Source organism: Anopheles maculipalpis, chromosome 2RL (genome assembly GCF_943734695.1).
Source record: "Anopheles maculipalpis chromosome 2RL, idAnoMacuDA_375_x, whole genome shotgun sequence".
Classification (NCBI taxonomy): Eukaryota; Metazoa; Arthropoda; class Insecta; order Diptera; family Culicidae; genus Anopheles; species Anopheles maculipalpis.
The window spans coordinates 95,660,625-95,682,468 of NC_064871.1; the positions used below are offsets into that span (position 1 = coordinate 95,660,625).

The 21,844-nt window shown below is 44.0% G+C and overlaps 2 protein-coding genes across 3 annotated transcripts; one reads left to right on the top strand and one right to left on the bottom strand.

Moving 5' to 3' along the window:
- Positions 1 to 342: 342 nt before the first annotated feature.
- Positions 343 to 5,278, top strand: LOC126567898 (protein EFR3 homolog cmp44E). 2 transcript variants are annotated; one of them, XM_050224245.1, is made up of 4 exons: positions 343 to 424; positions 2,208 to 3,813; positions 4,353 to 4,726; positions 4,806 to 5,278. In XM_050224245.1, exons 1-4 carry the CDS (start codon positions 343 to 345, stop codon positions 5,249 to 5,251), a joined length of 2,508 nt encoding a protein of 835 aa, XP_050080202.1. In that variant the 3' UTR covers positions 5,252 to 5,278. The 2 variants fall into 2 exon arrangements, with proteins under 2 accessions (XP_050080202.1, XP_050080203.1); XM_050224246.1 differs by lacking the exon at positions 343 to 424 and adding an exon at positions 2,090 to 2,131.
- A 2,751-nt stretch (positions 5,279 to 8,029) lies between these two features.
- Positions 8,030 to 8,582, bottom strand: LOC126568618 (peptidyl-prolyl cis-trans isomerase Fkbp12). Its single transcript, XM_050225126.1, has 2 exons — positions 8,478 to 8,582; positions 8,030 to 8,353 (listed from the first exon to the last, which is right to left on the bottom strand). Exons 1-2 carry the CDS (start codon positions 8,512 to 8,514, stop codon positions 8,064 to 8,066), a joined length of 327 nt encoding a protein of 108 aa, XP_050081083.1. The 5' UTR covers positions 8,515 to 8,582; the 3' UTR covers positions 8,030 to 8,063.
- Positions 8,583 to 21,844: the final 13,262 nt, after the last annotated feature.

A 21,844-nucleotide genomic window follows, 5' to 3' on the forward strand; every position in this document is an offset into this window, starting at 1 on the left:
TATTGCTAATGTGATCGAATGAGCTCAAAACTGCACCACCGAGCCGCAGCTATGGACGTTTAAGGAGCGTTCTAAATACAACTCAAGTGAATCAGCTGAAAACCGAGCTAATTTAATTAGTGATTCTTTGTGATGCGATGATGGATGGTGTTTGCTTACTTTTTAAGCTTCTGCAGTGAATATTTTGTGTAAATTAGCATATGCAATCTCTTCATCCCGTGCGAATGACCATCAAACGTACCGCTCAGCTTTAATTTACTTATTCTGCGATTACTGCTACAGATAATCTTCCAGCAAAGACATATTCCTAAAACATTCGTCACCGTAAACAACGTAAACAGGATGTCGATGATAAAATGCTGCTTCGAGCCACTGGAAATGCCCGAGTTTTTGGACTCGTTTGTGAAAAAGTGTACCGAAGGATGTAAGTAAAAATACCGTCATGGGTGGTTGTCTTGTAGGCAGAAAAATTGTCCAAGCTCCAATATTACATAACGCGGGACGTAATGTTTACCAAGGGAATAGAGAGGGATGTTTCGAGGGTGGTGATAAAATGGCTTGTAGGAGTAAACGGGAAGTAAACGCTGTGTTCTATGAAACAGGGTCGCGTGACTATCTGGAACATGGCGGAACACTTCCGGGACATGGAAACATGGATGGCTAGCGTGTTAGCGAACCTACCTTTCCCAGTTGACGAATATCGATTGAGAAGAATCAAATTGAGCGTTATTTTTGTAGCGCTAGCTCTCCTGTGTGTTTACCTTTAGTAATGAAATGAATCATGCTTTGGTATGATTAAAAAAGTAAACAAAAACAATTCATACATGCTTGTTGAATCATTCAGCTAAAAAATCAATCTTCAATCATATAAAACAAAAATTAACTAATAGTGTAAAAGATAGTAAAAATTAGATAAGTTCTTTTGTACATATGTACAGATACAAGAGTATCTGTACATCTGTAGTATCATATGTATAGATGTAGAGATCTCCACGTGTTCAGAGTCACACAATTTGGCTTTTCATTCGGCAAGTAAGGAAGTAATACTTAGTTAAATCCTTACTTCCTTCTTAATGAAATATGTAATGATGGGAATTTTATTTTTTCGGAACAGTACGAGCCTTAGTGGTTTTTAATTTTAACGAATAATGAAAAGAATGACAGTCAGAGGTGGATCTTCCTATAAGCGGATTGAGCGACCGCGTAGGGCTCAAAAAAGCCTCGACCTGAAGTCCAAAACAAATCGTTCATGGGGCTTCGTAGTAAAGTTTTTGTGTTGAGGATCCTGCCCATGGGAAGAGCAGGGATTCTTGCTTCTAAACCCTCCCCCCCTCACTCACTCCCTCCATTCCCCCTTCTACCCTTCACTGAATGTAGAACTCTTCCTGTAGAAACTTTATGCAACTTTATACAGCAAAAAGTTCACATTTTAAGATTACCATGGACAGCAAAATGTAGGAGCAAAAAAACTACTTGGAGGTTTTATTTGATTTTTTTTTCATTTTTATAATGAACTTCCCAAGAGCGAAACAATTATGGGATTCTGTTCCAAACAAAACGGTTCTACAAAGTTGCATTGCCTCGAATTCAATAACTGCTCGAAAGTACATCGAATGCAAACTGCACGAATCGGTTTGCTGATGAAAGATTGACAGTTATGCAATTTAATATACTTTTTTATTTATTTTATTATCCTATTAAATTATCCTCTGCTCAAAATATGTTTAATGTATAGTTTGTTAACTTAAAATGAGCAAATAACCTCCATTTAGTCCTTCAAAATTCCACACAAAAACAGCTGACCAAAACAATCCGAGTATGACGTCACCTGTCAAACTCAATCGTTTCGCTGTGTTCGTGCGTGTGTTTTTATTTCCACTCTGTCTCGCTGTTCGTATCTCGTCGTCCGGTTGTGAAACGGTTTTGCGAAAGTGTCCGTAGTAATTGCCTGATAAAAAATGGTCCAATTAGCTCCCCCGATGTGTGTAATGTAGCTGTCGCCAGAAGGGCAGCAACAGTTTTGTCAATTGTTTCCTTTACCGTCCGTGATAGTGCGTGCTTTTTGTTGTGCTTGCGTGCACCACCTCCATACAAAGTATTCCCCCAACTCACTCCTATCCTAAAATGCTAGGTAAACTTTACTCATTTATCCAGAATAAAGTGTCTTTTTATTAGTACGATATTAATGATTGTATCTTCCTTCGCAGGTTGTTGTGGTTGCTGTTCGGCCTTACGGCCACGCTACAAGCGGCTGGTGGATAACATCTTTCCAGCCAATCCGGAAGATGGGTTGGTGAAATCGAACATGGAAAAGCTCACCTTCTACTCGCTGCGCTCGCCGGAAAAGCTCGACCGTATCGGCGAGTATCTGTACCAGCGTGCCTCGAAGGATATCTACCGAAAGCGCTACAAGTTTGTCGAGATTGCGATGGAAGCGATGGACCTGCTGCTGATGGCATGTCACGCCCAGATACTGAATCTGTTCGTTGAGTCATTCCTGCGCATGGTACAGAAGCTGCTCGAGGACACGAATCCAACGCTACAGATAATGGCCACCAATTCGTTCGTACGGTTCGCCAACATTGAAGAGGACACACCGTCATACCATCGGCGGTATGACTTTTTCATCTCAAAGTTTTCCTCCATGTGTTACGGCAACAATGAAGATATGGAGCTGCGCGATAGTATCCGGATGGCTGGGATAAAGGGTCTACAAGGCGTTATTCGGAAGACGGTTTCCGACGATTTGGTGGCAAACATTTGGGAAAAACAGCACATGGAGAAGATTGTCCCTTCGCTGCTGTTCAACATGCAATCGGGACCATCGAAAACGACTGACACGGAAGCAACGCCTTCAACGCCGCCACTGCTAGCGGAAGCTGTACTACGCGAACTCGTCAGTAGAGCTTCGTTTGGACATATCAAATCCGTGCTTAAGCCACTGTTAACGCATCTCGATCACCATAAGCTGTGGGTGCCGAACAAATTCGCCATTGATACGTTCCGGATTGTGATGATTTCGATTCAACCACAGTACTCGTACACGGTCGTCGAAACGCTCATGTCCCATCTCGACCAGAACCTAACATCATCGCCCAAAACGCGCACCTCATTGGCGGTGGTACTTTCGAAGATTATCGCCATCGCAGCGGGCGAAAGTGTGGGTCCATCCGCACTCGATATCATCAACAATTTGCTTATGCATCTAAAAACAAGCGTTAGCACACAGCACGAATCCGCATCGGAAGAGACACAGTACCAGGAAGCGCTCATAAACGCACTCGGCGAATTCGCCAACCATCATCCGGATTATCAGAAGATTGAAATAATGCTCTTCATCATGAACACAGTACCGGATCCATCGAACAAGAGCCGGGGTGATCAATTGCTGCAGAACATTTTGCTGAAAAGTTTACTCAAAGTCGGCACACAGTACCGGACCGTTTCGTTCGAGAAAGCATTCCCAGTATCGTTCCTACAGCCGCTGCTCAAGATGGCACGGGCCGCTTCCATCCCGATCCGCATAATTGTGATGCAAATCTTCCAGCAGCTGCTCGATCGGCATCAGAATCAGCATCTGCTGAACGTGATCAGTGTGAGCCACTATCCGACACTAACAATCGAAAGTCCATCCCGATCGGACATTCTGTTTACGCACAAGTACGGCTCGAACATACTGCAGGCAATCATCGAAAGCATGTCGCAGGAAAATCATCTGGAGGTGTTGAAGTCGTCGTACAACACGATCGCGCTGGTAATCGTAGAAATGGCGTGCGGGGAGACGGTGCAGGAGATTTTGCTGTTTGTACTGGGGTGAGTTTTTCGCTTCTTGGTCCGCTCTATCGAGCATGGCGTGTGCCCTTCTGCTCTTTCATACAACGTCCTGGTAGGGCATGGGCGCGAAATCCTCATCCAATAGTGTTAGGTAGTGAGCTTCAGAGCTACTAGGAGGCCTCACCTCAATGTTCTAAAGACTCTGAGCTCGCTCTTCTATTTCATAAAGGTAGCTCTTGGCCCTCACTACCTCTTCGCACTCTTCAAGCTCTTCGTCCTGACGAAGTAGCTCTTTCCCATCTTGCAGCTCTTCTCCCTCAAAAGGTAGCGCTTCAAACGATATCGATTGTATCACAATTAGCTCACCAAAAGGACGTCCTTCTAATGGATGCTTTTAGCTACGAGAGCACCAATATACATTTCACTTAAAATATTCACAAAATCAATAAATCTTCCCTCTTTTACCTCCTCTCGAATCGAATAAATTGAACTACCATGGATGTAATTCAATTAGCTTCGCTTTCCCTGGAATGGACTTTACAATTTCTTTCTCTTTGTCTCTCTCTGTCTCATTCCAGCGTACAGCAAGTGGCCGTAACCGAGGTGGAACTATCACCAAAGCATCGTTGCAATCTGCACAGCATTGCCATTTCGCTACTAATCCTGCTCGGACGCTGTACCGGCATCGGTTCGCTGGTAGAGTACGTGGAAAAGCTGATCCAAGCCCGGAAAGAGGAGGCATCCTACCTGCTCCCACCACTGATGGACAACGACAAGAGTGCGCCGAGTACGCTAAACACCAATCTGCCCCATCTGCTCATCGACAAGCTAGCGGTGGCCGAATGCTTACAGCAGGCCGGTTTGGAATGCAATCGTGTCCAGACGGGCACACCGTACGCGCTCAATCAGACGGACATATCGGCCCATCGCCATTCCTGGGTCGACACGCACAGTATGTGTTTATCGAAGCTTCCCTTTTATTCCGGACTAACTTGAATAACCCCCTTTTTTTCTCTTCCCCTCCGACCAAGGCGCCGTCCGGAACAGTGTGGTCGATTCAAGCTACAACGACATCGAAAGCGTTAGCAGTTCGCCCGGCGTACAGAAACGTTCGCTCGCATCGGAATACAACTTCGAATCGATGAAGCGCGTGCTGGCCGAACCGACGGAAGCATCCAAACGGGAGGCACGCGAAAAGCAGATGGCAATCGGGCGTACCTTCCGCGAAACTGCGTTCGAAGATTTGGTACGCCGTACCGAACCGAAGCACGACGTCATACAGAACAAGCTGAACGAAATCTTTAACGCACTGTCCGCGGAACGACAAATCTCGGCCACGTGCAGTGTGCAGGCCGGATCGCTGCTTGGTGCTAACGGTGGCTTAAGCGGACCGACAATGATCGAACCGGGCAAGCACGCGGGTGCTGGTCAGCGGCCAATCTACGAAAATAACTTCCCGGAACTGTTCTTCTACTAAGCAATGTGGTTCATTTAGCAATAGCGGGCAGAAAGTGCACGTGAAAGAGTCTAGTTGGTAATGGGATATTGAATTTTGAATTCTTTCGGGTGGTTCGGATTTTGGTTTGTTTGTTTGTGTGTATTTTTGTATTTATTTCGACGCTGGTAAATGCTAAAGTGATTGTATTCCAAATGAGTATCGCAACAAAATAAATGGCTGTCTTTAATTCCACAAAACGAAAAGAATTATGGAGTGTTTTGTTTCTCGGTAAGGTGGGGGCGCCCGTCGTTCTTTGACGGCTAGCATTGTTCGGGCGCGAAGTGGCCTGCCTGGGACGTACAAGGTAACTGCCGAGAGAGGAGCCTCGTGAGGTCAATGCGGCCGTCGAGAACTCTCGCAATGAAAGACAAACTTGTTTGAGAGGCAGTAACCTTGTTAAGGAAGGCAGATCATGCAGCAAACATCCGGACCGGTATTCTAGTCTCTGTATTAAAGCTAGAGGCGTCACAACTCCCTTCTTTCATCAAGCTTTGCTTTTTTGTTGAGAAAAGAAAAGAAAAGAGACTTTGTGACTGGAAAATAATCGTTCTAACTTGGAACACCTTTTCTTCCACTGTTTGGGGCCTAGAAAACAATCGATTCCCAAGGTGGAACCCTAACCTATAATTGTTGGTATGAAAACCGATTGCATTCCAGGCGATTGATAGTGGACTCCTGAGCTACTATAGGCCCGCGGCGCACTCAATTGAATCTTTGTCCTGAATCATTTCCGAGCACAGTTTACATGATCGCTACGAGAGACATTTCGAAGTCTCTAGGTAAATAGGAAAACACGAGGCAAATAAAATGGGATTGAGGGTCAATGCAACGAAAACAAAGTGCCTGCTTGCCAGAGGCTCTGGCCGTGATAGAGCCCGAGCCCGGAAGCAGAGTATCATTTGATGGTGACGATCTGGCGGAGATAATTTCGGAAAACAACCTAAGTAACAAAATCCGAAGACGCATTGTTTAGGGAAAACATGCATACAACGGGTTACGGCTACTCCTGCGATCCGGAAGACTCCATCAACACACGAAATGCCCGCATATATCGCACACAGATACGTCCGGTAGACCTCTTCGGGTACGAGTCCTGAAATATGCTGACGGAGGACGCCAATGCACTCGATATTTTTGCACGGCGGGTGTTAAGGATCATCTTTGCCGGTGTGTGTGAGCAAGCCGTGTGGTGAAGAAGAATGAACGGTCGTCGAAGCCGGAAGGAAACGATGGTTGCGGCATTTGATGCGGATGGCGGACTCATGTCCCAGCAGGAAGGTGCTCGTCAGCGGCTCTTTCGGCACGAGGTGTGGAGGAGCACAGCGAGCGCGCTGCCTGGGTCAGTGATATCAAACCTGTAGGAGTTCGGATGCAGCCGTGGGTGGGTTACTGCAGCCCTAGATCGAGTGCAAACGGATTGGCGATCCGGTCATCTCATCTAGACGTGCTTAACCCTGAGCCAAGGCCGGGAGCAAGTGTTGAGGACATCGGAATCATGTCAACAATCGCTCTGGCCTAACCAGCCAGGAGACACAATCGAATTTATCCCAGAAAGAAATACCTTACCTTCAACACAAAATAAAACAGTTATACAAAATCCCATTCTGATTTGGTATAGAGTTAATGGTTTTTATTGAATTTCAGTAAGTTTCACACATTGTTCCGACCATGACTAAGTGTTTCTGGGGGTTGTTTTTTTAATTTTATTTTTAGATGTTCTGTTTTAGAATTACCAAACTTGTTTGCACTCTGGGGCAGTATTACCGGGCAGCTTCAGGGTTAAAAAGAGGGAAGAGACAGATTGTTGTGTTAAATCGTTTGTCCTTCTCATTTCTCCGGCGTGTTCTCGCAAAAGAACTCAACTCCCTAAACGTGTTTCCCAACAAAAATGTAAAAATCGTACACACGAATAAATGCTTCCAATAAATGGATAATCTTCAATCTTGTAACGCAAAACCGACAAGCAGACAAGCGCTTTACTGGTGAATGATTGTATTCCAAAGAGCAAACAAGGAATGGAGATTTTTTTCCGCCTTTGAGCGCTAATTTGGCGTAGAGAAGACATGTTGGGCAAGTGCTTAAAGAAGACAGAGGTTTGCTTGTATTATCAACCATTATCATCGATCATCGTCGCTCACAAACCAGCCAGTAATGTGCGAATGCGTTTTAAGAGCCATTTGCTTAATGATAATATTCGAGTCGGCGTATCCGTTTACTCAAACTTTTGATTTAACATTTCTTCACGCTTATTACTCTACCTACTCCAGCAACCTAACTCTTCGCTTCTTCATCTCTCAGTTAATTGTACTTCTTTTCCCTTAATCTCCACTCATCAATTTCTTCGACTCGATTGTTCTGGTGCAATATTTAAATGCAATTGGGTGCAACTGTTGGAATAAAACTGGAAAAATTCCGTGCAAGACCGCTCTTAACAGGGCTTTTTTAAAAGTAACGACTAAAGGATGAACTTCTATGACAATTTTACAATTTTAAAAGCGCGATTTACGAAGATGTTTGATAATTTCTCTAATGACTGCTACGAACGAGAGACGATAAGAATGTGTTGCTGTTGCTGCTGGAAGGGGGAAAAAAGGGTGGAAGTTCCTTATCAAGTTTCGTTCGGTACTACTACTCCTTCCCGCCGCTTCGACTGCTTCTTGCTGCACAATTCAAGACGTGTCTCAACTTCCCACACTTGATTTGATTCGGTGTCGTGTGTCGTGTGACGGTCAATGCATCTGGTAAATAGTTCGTGGGGAAACGAATGCGCAAACCTTTAAACCCCCGACGCTTATTCTACTCGCAGCAGCTCCACGTCGAAGGTCAACCGAGCGTTCGGTGGGATGACACCCGGATGGCCACGGCTACCGTAGGCGTAGTCCGGCGAGCACACCAGCTTGGCACGCTGGCCGACCGACATCTGGGCGACACCTTCGTCCCAGCCCTTGATCACCTCACCGCGGCCAACAGAGAACTTGAACGGCTTGCCGCGGGTACGCGACGAATCGAACACCGTACCATCGTCGAGCGTTCCGGTGTAGTGAACGACCGCAGTTTGACCAGGCTTCGGGAAGGTGGTTTCTATAGCAAAGAGAGGACACACGCGCACATACACACACAAACGCACACAGAAAAATTAGCATTGAAATGCATGTTCCCAAATCGGTTCCGGCCACACAACACCCCGAAAAAAAATAATACTTACGATCACCGTTGGCGATTGGGACAATTTCGACACCCATTTCCGTTTCCTTTTCTGCCTAGTTACGGTGGCTTCGGTGATGAAAAATTAGCCGGCAAAGAAGTTGCCCACTTTCACGAGTGAGAGACGAACTGCGGTCACAAAACGACGGCCTGCGGCGAATGCAAACTACTTGCAAACGTTGATTTCTGCAATAAGGGAAGCGAAAGCAGTCGGCAACACCGATTTCGGAAGTTAGCTCAATGGTTGCTAAATGGTTTAATTTTACGACTTTGGTTCACGGTCGAAAAACTTACACACGGCTTGAAAAGAAAATGTCTTCCGTCTTGCGCGTCGCGATTCCCAAGGAACGAAGAGGAACAGAAAGAATGTTCGAAAAAAATGACCGTGCTGTCAAATGATGATGCGAGCAGTTTTTCGAGTAGTGGACGGAGGCGAAGAGGAGAAAAAAATAAAATTTAAACTGAGTTGATATTAAACAGCTAAAACCATGCAAATTCCTTGTCTCCATAGAAACCGGAACGATTGATTTTGTGTAGAAGAGTTAATGTTACCCTTTATTTGCCACGGTGATCTGGTGATAGAGGTGACAGTGGCACCGGTCTTCATATGTCAGGGCAAAATTTCAAATCTCATCCTGATTGTCCTCTGAAATTAGGACGGACTATCCAACTATGTGGTGTTAGTAAGTCTACTATGGCATTTTTTAGCTGACGTGACCCTATTAGAACGATAAGCCAACAAGCAGAGTGCTGCTCCCGATTGGCGCTCAGTATCCCTCCAACATCATCGCTCCCAAAGCAATCGATGTGTAGGTTTCACGTGAATGACAGAATGGGTATGACTATGCGGAAAATGGGTTTTCTTTTGCTAATATTTTCCTAACATAGCTGATGCTGATGTTGCTGCTAGAAAAAATCCAAGCGTAATGCAAATCCACATTATTCTTACTCAGAATGAATATTTTATTCAATTTTCTGAGATTAAATAAAGAGTAACTAATGAATACAATCCTAGCTAATGTAGCACCATAGAAATTAAACAACTTTACTAAAAACGTAACGCAACAATTGCTAATGCTCAATGGAAACACAGCGCTCGAACCGACACACACGCCATGTTCGAAAAATTAAAACTGCAACACCCATTTGACAGGGGGTTGAAATATTTCAACCCTCCGAACTGCAGTATGCGCACCGCGCTGTCAATATCCGTGTTGCGCGATACGCGGCCAAGCAAACGGAAAAATTTATTAACTTCGCGGAACTCGATGAAAGCAGACGTAGTGCGTCGTCGTGTCGTCGTCGTTGTGGTCCGTCACTGAAAACTACCGCATAGAATTTGATGTAGGTACAACCCAAACTGGGTGGTGGAAAAAACAAAACATATCCGTGAGCTGTGCCGATTTCGAGGGCGTTTTGTTTGTGAGTGAGAATTACTTTACCAGTTCACCAACAGGCGGTGAGTGGTGTTTGTGGTGCGTGACCAGTGGCGTCTTTTTTTTTTTTTTGTTAAAACATAATAACAAGCATAAGAGAAACATAAAAGTTAATCCGTAGTGAAGAGAGCGCATGCAACCCCCAAGAGTGAAGTGGAACGCGGAAAGAAAGGTGGGAAATCTTGACCGGGAGTGAAGAAGCCATTTCGCATCCAAACGGGTGGTGTGTCATTTTTTCGGTTTGTGGGTTGCGTGGCTTCTACACCACCTGGGTGGGGATTGAGAGGGGCTGGGGTGAGTTTTGTTCTCTGTCTTGACTCTCGTTTCCACGAAAAAAAAAAAAACTGGACAGTCCAGCTCTCGTGTACGTGTGTATGTGCGGTTGCTGCGCTGCGCTTTTTGCCCCTCGTAGGGTGAGCAATGTACACACGTACGGTACGTGTGCTGCACACAAACACACAAGAGCACGCCAAACGGTTGAGGGGTGGTATGTGCGTTGCGTTGAGAATTAATAACACACATGAAAAAATCGTGTGGGGGCTTGGGGCCCCGGTTGAATGAAAAATTCAAAAACCAGTTCTCTCACGGCTTAGAGTGTTCGTGTGCAAAATAAGAAGAAAAAGAAGCAGTAGAAAAACGAAGAAAAAGGAGAATATAAATTTCGAATTTATTTATTTTTCTCTCCTCCCATTCTCCCGTAGCGTAGCATAACGCGCGTATATGTGTGTTTGTGTAGCGGTTTATGTTGTGCGTAAGTGCGCGCGCGTATGTGTGCATGTTTACAAAGGAAAAGTGAAAATTCGTTCGTAACGCAAGTGTGCGTCTTTTTTCTAGCTGTCCCCTTTTGCCCCCGGTCAAAGGTGCAATTTTTCCTCCCAAAAGCCTACTTTTCGTATTCTGTGTGTGTGAGTGCGCGTTTGTTGTGCATAGAGTGCATAGTGTGTGACTCACACGGAGCAAAGTGAAGCAAAACATAATACGCATCAACACAAGGGCCTCACAATCGACACCGTCACGAAAACAAACAAAAAAAAAAAGGGAAGGAAACGCACTGCTGCTGTCCCTTCGTGATTATTATGCACTGTTTTAGGGAGAATTTAGAAGCTGCTGTACGGTGCTGAAACGAACCACTAGAACGGGCCAACGTGTCATTGGAGTGTGGACCTTAGCTCATCATCATCAAGTAGTAGTCGTTTGAGCTGCGAAACATACGAGTGACAAACTCAATTTATTCGGTACGCGAATCGGCACCCATCAAAGGTGAGTCAAAAGGCAGCAATTTATTGCCTAATTTTTTATTTTAAAATTTCCTCTCACCGTCCATCCTCAATATCTCGTGGGCACACGTTCCGCTGGAAAAGATTGGTTAAGAATGTTTAGAATGCTCACTCAAAGCCGGTATGGTTGCCGCTGCTGTTACTTCTTCCATGAGAGTTTAGAATTAAAGGTGGAAAAGGAAGGAAGCTAAGGGTTAGAGGAAATGCGAGATGAGTGGGAGCAATCAGTCAGGCAAAACGGGGGGGAGGGTGGCATCAGTCTGTGGTACAAAAGCGGTAAAGCTGGAGAACCAATAAAGCAAAGTGGAATATCAAATAAGGTGCAGTAAACACAATACAAACACACGCAGCATAAGCAACATAGCAGGCGCTTCTTAACGCACACACAAACACACCGATCAACGCAACACTCCAAAAGTGTAAATAAAACTGTACCCCAAAAAAGAAAGGCCCATTTTGGTGTGTGGAGAACATGGTTTCCTCTTCACACACTGCTTCAAGGGAAGAAGGATTGAGACGTAGGGGTAGAAAAGGGTTGTTCAGGGTGGGAACGGGTTGGGGAAAGAACTTGACGAAATTTTTGGTGGGCTGAATAGTTTTGGAAAACTGGTTTTAACGCATGGAGAAAAAGGCTTCACAATTCTCTACACAGAGACAGAGAAACACGCAACAGAATGCAGTGAGCCGGTGATTTTTTATATGTTGATTGATGGTGGTGTGTGTGTGTGTGTGTGTGTGTAATAATGAAACCGGCATGCTTAACGATTTTAATTAATCAGTTTATGAACTATGAAATTGGGTGTTTGGTTTCAAAAAATTGTACAATTTACTACAGTAAATTTGCAGTATTAAGTTCCGAGGGGCGGCTCAGGTCTTACGAGATGTATTGTAGGCCCAAGTCCTCCATAGATTGTGTACGGCCAAGGAAGGATTAGAAGGATTTCATTGAAAAAGTAGCATACGTTGTAGGTACCTTATGATTTGACTTTATTTTAGTTTTAGACTTTATGATAGTCAATCCTCACTACAGCGGAACGCTCCGAATGAGATTTGACACCCGGCTCTTCCGTCTGAAAAACGCCTTTTTCCACGACATGTAACATAAATTTGTAGTATAATTTTTTGAGCTTTAAATCTGAGCACTACTTTACATACCCAAGAAAACAAAAATTGATGAATCGAAGTCATCTAAAGTCTAAGAATCCAGAATTTGCTGGTCTAAAATCCTCGATGTTATAGTCCCAGAATAGGCATCAGAAATGGTACAGTCCTACAGCTAGATAACACTGCGTAAACTAGTAAAAAAAAGATGACATCATTAGCTACATTTCTTAACAACGAGAAATAAGATTTTTGTACATAAAACATTCCACTTCCTATAGAATCGGATCCCAATTTACACAACTATTGGGAAGCTCAGAAGCGCGCTTTTGTTCCGCGATTCTGTAGTGGGTGTTGGTGGTGTTGTAAATAAAAAATAAAAAAACTCCACCGAACGGTTCATGCCCCGTGGGAAGACATTTCGGCGGGCCCGTTTCGAATCTCTTTTCTTAACGAAAAGCTAACCCTTTCGTATGAAGGCGGCTGTTATGTTGTGTACCTGTGCGTTTAGTTGTAGTTGTGTGTTGGAGCATAGCAAGAGAATCGAGAGAAGTGGTGTTGGGTTTGGTCAACCGGTTCGAGATGGAGCACCGTTTGAATTCTTTCCGTTGGAAATGTGTGGAATAACAAGAATGGGGCCAACAGCATCATCATCACCATCACCACCACCAAGCCCCACAGTTATGCACCGCTTCGAGGCGTGTGTGGAGACTTTGTCCACCCATCCAGAGGTTGGTTGCTGTTGCGGTCTTAAGCGTACGGTGTTGTTTACGTTAATACGGGCACACGGGAAGTGGACATAAGACGGAAATGATGCTCGCTTTTTTTTAATGGGGCTGAGTGTTCTCTCCCTTTTCTCTCTCATACATAAACAATAGGTGCAAGTGCATCTCGGTGTGATGCACCGGAACCGGAAACAATAACTGTTAAACGTTTTCAAAACGAGTAATGCTCTTAAGGGGAAAAGACGGTCGGTTTTGTAAAGTTACAGAATTAATATTTCAAATACCTTAAAGACTTGTAATTTTCTAAAGTGTTTTCCTTCAACATATAATCTATCTTGTCAGAATGTAGGGCAACCACATTCCATTTCGCCATCCCATCGGATGCGGATGTATGTTCAACATGTAACGGAAATCATAGAATGAAGTACAGCCGTTCGTCATATCATTTCCACGCGTTGCCCTTGGGGACGCACCGTGCCAGAAATTCGAACCAAGAAGCATGTCTTAAGGTGAGCAAGGGTCGCTTGTCTCTTTCCTCCAAAAAAGATGCTCTAAAAATTCTCGTCTACGTACACAACAAGACCTTCGCCTCCGTTTAGGGCCACTTGGGCAGATAAACTCTGCTGTCGGTGTGGAGAAGCCAGAACCCGAACGGAAGATACGATTTCCCGCATGGTTATGGTTCCTGGTTGCCATGTAAAGTGTGAAATTTATGTTTCTACCTCTTCCGGAGGCCACTCAAACCTGCATATGGTGAGCACGAAAAGGAAGGCAAGAGGTAGAAGTCAAGGGAATGAAATGTATTTGCTACTTTGGCTTCTACTAAAAACAACTGCAGCGTGTCGCGTTTCTGACAGGGGTTGGCTTTAGCAAATAGAGTCTCGAGAGCGAAAGGAAAGAACGGTGTAGCATGCCGGCGGTCTAGCCACAACTGTGGTGCAATAGTTTTGCACATTCAGCATGGTTTTGTTGAAAAATGGTGGAAAAACTTCAAAGTTAGTAGAAGAGAAACCTTGATGATTTCCTACAACCACGGTGTGAGGTGTTTTACATTTAAAAGTACACCAGAGAGACGTATCAAAGTTGTAGCTTCAAATGAATACAATAATTATCACTTTCACTACACTTCTACCAACTACCGGCCATTATCAGTTAATTCCACAAACGATGGAAAAAAAGGAAACGCCCCTTCTTAGATATTCCATGCCATAGCATGACATCAGGTCCGTCTACTAGTGCACTATAATTTTCCCAAAAAACCCTGGAAAGGGTGTGCTAGAAAAAGTTCTGGAAATTGTTGGAAAAACATCCGTAACTTTCCCTTGGGATTGTGAGGCGAGACACTCGAGCCACTGTCCCACTGACTGAACTCCAACGTACGGCATGGGGACGTATTTGTCATGTGGCGCCAGGCCCATTGGTTGCGTAGACTTTTCGCTCCAGACGACGGCGCGTCTCGGACCGAGCGCTGGTGGCGCGTCCGTCCATCGTCTGACAGACGATCGCGGCGTTCGGTCATGGGTTGGTCGTCCGAATGTGCTTGCTCGTTTGATTATAGGCTCCATAAGGTTCCGTGTAGCTACGAGGTTGGCCAGGAAGGTGTGTAGCGTTTTTACCGAAATAGAACTCCTGCTGGTTTTTAGTCGTATTTAGGAACTGGTCCTCCATCAATTGCGTGTCCTCGGGAGAGCAGGGCCAATGCATGATGCTAATTGGCCCTTAAATACCCTAAAACTTGCACCCTTAATGATGATTCCAATTTTGAAGTTTCTCAGTTGAGAATACGCCACAGTAAAGAAAGCAAACGATGACGCACCTGACACACAGATTAAGGAGGCCCACTGTATGGCGATGGTGAAAGAGGTTATTCACCTGCAATCATTAAACGCCGCTGGTTGAAGAAAACGCAGCGTTACAAAGGGGAAGATCTACAGGTACATAACCCCCAGCTAAGGTTGCCTTTGCCAATGCTTTTTGACTTGTAGCATATTCGTAAAATGTTGCTAACACATCAGGTTAGGGGTTTTTTTGTTTGCGGTTCATACACCTGCATTGTTCTAGTCAGGTTTTAACCCGACGGAACGGTAAGCAGGTAAAGAGGACAGAGTGAGAGCATAAATAGGGTGTGGTTCGCGTTTGTGCCCTCCACGTGGTATATGACACGTGTGTCGATAGAGCAGAAGAAAGCCAGCTTTTAAGGCAGACACACAATATAGCAACGGAACGAAGAGGAAGATACTAGTGTTGCCTTTTTAGTTGGAACAATAATGCTACGAGGTAATAAAACCTGTTCAAAGTTGTCGGACAAAATGGTATAAGGTGCAACACATGTATGTAGACAGTAAGTCTCTCTTTTTCTGTTCCGCCTGATGGGTCAAGATGGAGCCTCAAAAAAGATTTTACGATGTCTGTACATTTACACTAGATTTTGGGCGTTAGAACATGAAGCAATCTGGGTCGAACAGTTCTCTCTGATTTTAATGGAATCTATACATCTTCGTGGAGATGTACTGATTAATTAGAACCTTGATGCTACAGTGACCTAAATATCTCTTCACATTGTTTATGAATTCTCCTTGTGTATTGGAGATTCGGATCAAAATAGATTTTATCTTAAAAATTCTATCTCGTCCAGTTAACGCCACGACCAAGTCATGTACGCCTGTTCGACAGAAATAAAATAAAAGATGACATAATGTTTGCTTCACCAAATGGATCTCTCACGGCCAGTCACGCTAACGCCATCTCCTATTTCCACAAACGCGACACGAAAGGCCAGCATCGCGATACACACACCGTGCGCGCCAGATGTTTGAGTCAGTGCGCGAGCTCTCGAAGCGGCTTTGACAACTTGTTGTTGTTGTGCCTATGCTACCGGCGATTCCACTAACGTGAAGCTTTAAACCTGGCCCTGCTGACAGGTGGTGCGGTGATGGGAAGCGGGAAGCTAATCACATTGGCACGCAGATCGGAATCCACCGTTTAGGAATGGGCAGCAACATTAGGAATCGAGCGAAGAGTGGGGACCCGATCGGCCGTTTTGTTGGTGATCGTGTGACAATGTTGGGCGGCGGCAGCAAAGCTCTAACATCGCGTCGCGAATGCGTCCCATCACGCTCACCAGCTTAGTGGCCGCACCTTTTGTTGGGAGCTGTCAATTTCTGCCAGCAAAACACACACACACATACGCACACTTGGGGAGTTTTGTGTTGTGTATTTCGATTCTAAAATGGGGTAGTTTTAAATCAACCCTGAATCAACGGCTTCTCATTGAGATGTGACGAAGATATTCACCTTAAAGATGGCTGGTTTGAAGGGTTGTAGACACGTTGAAGAGCTAATATCTTTCAACATTGTAACGATGAAAAACAGTTCTAACGGAGTGTTGCTTAAACTTTGGATTAAACGCTACATTAACCAAGGAACAGTACCAAGGAACCCATGATGATGTAGCGCAATTAGGCCAAAGAAACAATGCACAATTTATTCTAATCTCTCTGTGTTCCTTCTTCCATAAAATGGACCCGTTATAATCGAATAGCCAACAACTAAGACAACTAGTTAGGTCTCGAAGAGGACTCTTCCGTTTTTTGTTCCAAAAAAATTATAAGTCGAAACGATAAAAAAACTCTTCAACTAACAGCACTTTGAAAAAAATGTAATGCTCACTTTTAAAACAATCCCTCCGAAGTGCATCAAACAGCTTTTTTATATAGCACAAACACCAAAGTGCACCGAAGCATAAACCACGTACTTCATTCGGTCTACCAGTCTGGTGTGGTCGGTGTGCTCTGACACGCCGCCGGGGTGTAAGCCTATTGTTCTGCAGCCATTTCAATCAGTCAAACCGTTAAAAGTACTCGCAGATTCCTGGACTGCTCTCCCCGGAGGGAATGGATTGTGTGTCCTCCAAGTGGTGGAATGTATTGAGGGTTTGATGACATTCAATGCTCACTCGAACTCAGCCCTTCCGATGCTCGGGTGTGTGTTTGTAAGTGCATTTTTTGTTAGTGCACTCTACTCAAACAGTTCCCAAAGGGGACGCTTTCAATAGGGTGGGTTTATTAGTGTGGATTGGCAGCCGCGTTCGAAGCACTACAATCAGCATTATTTCCTACTATTCGCGTGCCAAGTTGATGGAACAGCAGACAGCCTGTGTTAAGCTCGGTGTATTGTGGCTTCGAACAATTCGAAATGCACATAATGGGACGCTGGACTGATGAAGTTGCTCGCCGCAAATCGTTGGTCCACTGGATCGATCGTATCAATCGGGATCTAGTTTTGTGTTGAATGGTGGAACAGTTGGTCGCATTCGCAGATTCGCAGTAACTTAGTCAAGGAATCAAGCAATCGAAGGTCTAGTCTCTTAGGGTCGTAGTGCCAAAACCTATTTAATCTTGAACATATGTCCAGAGATGAACCCAACATTCTTCCCGTTTATTTTCATAACCAAACCTACATGAGTCTCGAGACAGAATTTCCTAAGTAACATCGAAATTCAAACTTTTGTTTTTATTAGTTCCTCTTCTTTGTAATATTTTTCAATATTCCATAGATGTACGAAACGATTTTGATATTTTTTTTTTTCCGTTACTGTGCCTTGGAGTCCTATTTTTCCAATCCAAAAAACTGTACTCTGCCTCCTTGCGGCACCAATTGACAAGCTACGAGTGGTAGCGAACCATTCGATTTGCTGAATCAAATTCAATTACCGACTCGACCGGAATACGAAACGACGATGCTCCCGAATGATTCTACGTTTCTTCTCTCAAGATCGCGAACGATGAACGTGGCAGGGCACAATTGCTATAAAATAATCAAACGCGGTTTCTCCACTCCACACCACACGCAGTGCAAGAAGAAATGTTATTTTCCTTGCGGTCCTAACTCTTCTGTGGCCCAAAAAAGCTGCCAGAGGAGAACGACAATGTTTCTCGCGTGTGCACAAATTTCGATTCAAATGCTCTAACGCAGGCATGATGTCATACTACACTCGGTCCCTGAGCACACGATGGCGATGATGATGCTGATGGTGTCATACGCGGTGTGGTGGCCTCGCCGAAGTCGAAGATCATCATCATTGCACCATTTGCTCTTCTGCCTTCCCCATCTGTGTTGCCGAGTTGCAAAACTGTCGCCGCGTGTAGGCAAAGTTTTTTAAACGCTAATAAAAAAGAAGAACAAACGTTTTCGTAACCTAGAACGCCAAGCAAACGAATGGATTCTTCCCTAGCCCACCCTGAGCCCACCCGGATCGATCCTCCGGGCCAGATGATGTGAAACTTACATATGAATATAAATGAAAATTGTGTCAAACGAGCGAACGAAGGGACCTCGGCGCGACCCTTAAGCGAGTTTTTGGATTAACTCACTCACTCACCAGTGTGTGAGCCGAAGAAAAGTTTTGAAGGCGACCACACCCTGACCCAAGACGCTCTCGGAAAAGTGAATTGTTTACAGTTTTTAGTGAGGCGAAACAGACAGCACGTCATCGATGCGCGGTAGAAGAAAACCGACTGCAGGTGATGAACCATACTATGTGGGGTATAACTCCAACAGGGAAAATATTGCAAAAAGTTGATAGCTGTCGGTCATATCTCGATGATTTCAATCAAACGTCATTAATTGGAGTTGATTGGTCGGAAAGTTTGAAAGTAGGGTGCGCCCGTTGAAGGAGGAGAAGCATTTTAAAATCGTAACGGTCCATTCGCTTCGGTAGTCTGGTGATGAATTAATTTAGATCCATGCTTGTGTTTGCAAAAAAATATAATGAATCGAATCAGATGTGCTTATCCGTATGTGAAAATTTGCTGAGTTATTTGAGGAAAGTTTCACTATTTTTCTTTTAAAATTAAAAATTTTCTTAATTTTTTTATAACTTGACATAAGAGTTCTTGTGCATGAAACACTCTGGACTTATTTTTGCAATAAAAAATCATCGATTATTTGAAAAAAAAATGACGTCAGTAAACTATTAATTAAAACAACGCCACTCGAGCAAGCAAAAATAGTTGATCATCGACTTCGCTTCGATAAATAAATAGAAAATTGAATCCTCAGAGTAGTGTGCAGTGGCTTGTCAGCCATTCATACAATCACGAGTCTGCTCGTCTGCTCCACTCATAAATCGACAACCATTCTTTCGCTCATCAGTCATCCATCCCGGTTGGAAAAAAGTGACGTTACCCAATCGGGAATCTGGTTCTGGACAGAAAGGGAGACGCGTGCAAGAAGTACCAGGGGAACCCGCTTATGATGGCATCATTTGCTTACCATTCGTTGGATCATGCCTAAGAGGAACCATTGCAGTCAGGAATGACGACGACAACAGTGGTTGCTTTGCATGTCTGAGAACTCACACCAAAAAAAAAAAAAGTAAAAGAGTCCTTTCGTCGCCGTGGTCGACATCGAAAAGAGTAACGTTCGTGTTGCATGCCAACAAGGTTTCATTAAAAATTCCTACGACGTGCTTCGTCTGGTGGTGACGTTTCTGTGGTTGGTTAGAAGTTCATTAAAAAATTCTCTACACCACACTGGATGTGACATCCTGCTGCTGCTCTGCCGCCAACAAGAGCCACCTGTTCGAGGGAAAGCATCCAACTTTACTGATGGCAGCCCAGTGAAAGATGACTTCTCCGCTGAGTGGGTTGTTTTTGCTTTGGCGAGACAAGCAGGAAAGGGTTTTGACATCAACAATCTCGGGTGACGATAATCGACACCGTTGAGCCGTTTGAATGTGCTTTGTTAAGCTCATTATGCTATAAATTTATGTCACCCATACCTAACGTCCAGGATGGACGTTACAACAGACACATCCTCTGACAGACTAGGACTACACTTACTGGGTCTCTACAGCAATATCGACGAGGGTTGTAGCATAAATTCTTCCTACTAATATCGTATTCATCTCGGATTCGGTTTTCCACAACAAAAATGTTTCCCTTTCCAATGCGTCCCATCCTTATGATGAGTGTATGCATCGTCCAACCTCTGTGTGTGTCATAAATTATGAAATTCTCATTCTTTCCCCTGGATTTCTTGCGCTGTGAGTAACATTTCTTTTGACACACGCACCATTTCTTTAGTTTTCTTTTGCGTTTCTCTGAATGCTCGGCAGACCTATCACCAGTTTCGTTTCCACTATGCTGCATGCATAATTATCACCCTACACCATCAAAACAACACGCAACGACGGGATACCGAGAGCGGCTACTAATAATCTGAGCGTCAAACGAAAGACACACATATTCGGAACAGTAAGAAGCGGAGCGAATTGAAGCAAGAATATGCCGTCACGTCATCGCCGTCTTTCATTTAAGAATATACGAATTTCAAAGTGTTAAACTCAAAGATGAATTGAATGGGAAGATAAATGGGAAATCTTTTCCATGCTCCGCCAACTCAGTATTGGTGTAGTTTCTGTTCGAGCTTGATGGTTTTACTCAACGGTAAAAGATACTTTATTTAGGCCAGCAGAAAATTGGTAAGAAGGTAGAAAAATGTCTTGTAAGAAATAGAACTCCCCCAAGTGATGTGATTTGTTTTGACTGTCCTGGTATTAGATTACAAAATAAGCAAATGAGAACGCATTTATCGTTTCGTTTGTTTGTTTTATTGTATATTTTGCTTGTGTTGCAACGTAACAGTAGTGTTAAAACATGGATTTAAAACTGTGTTATATTTTGGCATCGTTTTTATGTTGGTTGGTGTTTTTATGGTGGTTCACACGACAGAGCGCAGAGTCAAATCTCATCTGCAGCGTTCGTGTGAGGGCATGTACGTGGATTCTAATCATTTAATATATAAAAAGCTGCAAATATTTCAATGTTGTAAAGCCAAAAGAAAAATTACAGCCACAATAATATTAGTAGAACTCCTGCATATTGGCATTTTCCCCGACTCATTCTCATCAATGTCAATCAAAACACCTATTTCTCACTCCTCACTGAGACTGGATTGGATGTGTGGTTTAACGTTTTGTTGCTTTTAGTTGAACCGAACCACAATCATTTGTTTACGTTTGATTTTAGCATTTGTTTACCAAAGCATTCTCATCCATCACACCTTGTTTACCGAATGCGTTGACACCGGGGGTATTATAAAAACCATCCGCATTCGCAGTGTGGAAGTAAACTGACGCTCTTTACTGAGTCCTTTCAGCAACTGCAAGCTCAGTTCCTTGATTATATGCAAAGATATCATTTTCAGAGCGAATCTAATTTTCCACCGGAAAAGTGTCCACACCACCATGCCATCATGTCACAGCTGCTGACAGGTGCTTGGTAGCACTTGCACTGATTTCCTTCCACAGTCGATCAATAGAAATTGAACCATTCGCACTGCGATTGATGTAAGAAGGAACTGCAAACTCAATTTGTGAACCGATTGATCCGTCCCTTGCAGCACGGGAATGAAATTGTGGCAAAAGGATCGGAAGCGGGTGTCTTTCGCTTAACTTCTACATTTTATCCATCATTAACGTTGATGGAATTAGTGTAAGGCTCGACTTTTTTACTCTGATTTAATGGGAAACGGCGAAAGGTGCATCATACGATCGGGTAAATATTGTCCATCAACTTGAGCAGCTGAGCTAACCGGGAGGTTTTTAATGGACAAATTTTATTACCATTTCATGTTACACTCAAAACAGTTAAGCCAATATTCGATCATCCGCAAAAAAAGCGAGTAAAGCGATTTTACAAACGAAACACTCTTCTGCACCTTTTTGCGCACATTCACAACTCAGTAACGCTGTGTATCTTTCCCTTTCGGTATGAGATCATCGTTGCCGGCCGGGGTCGGACAACCGATTGGAACCGAGTCGGTTGA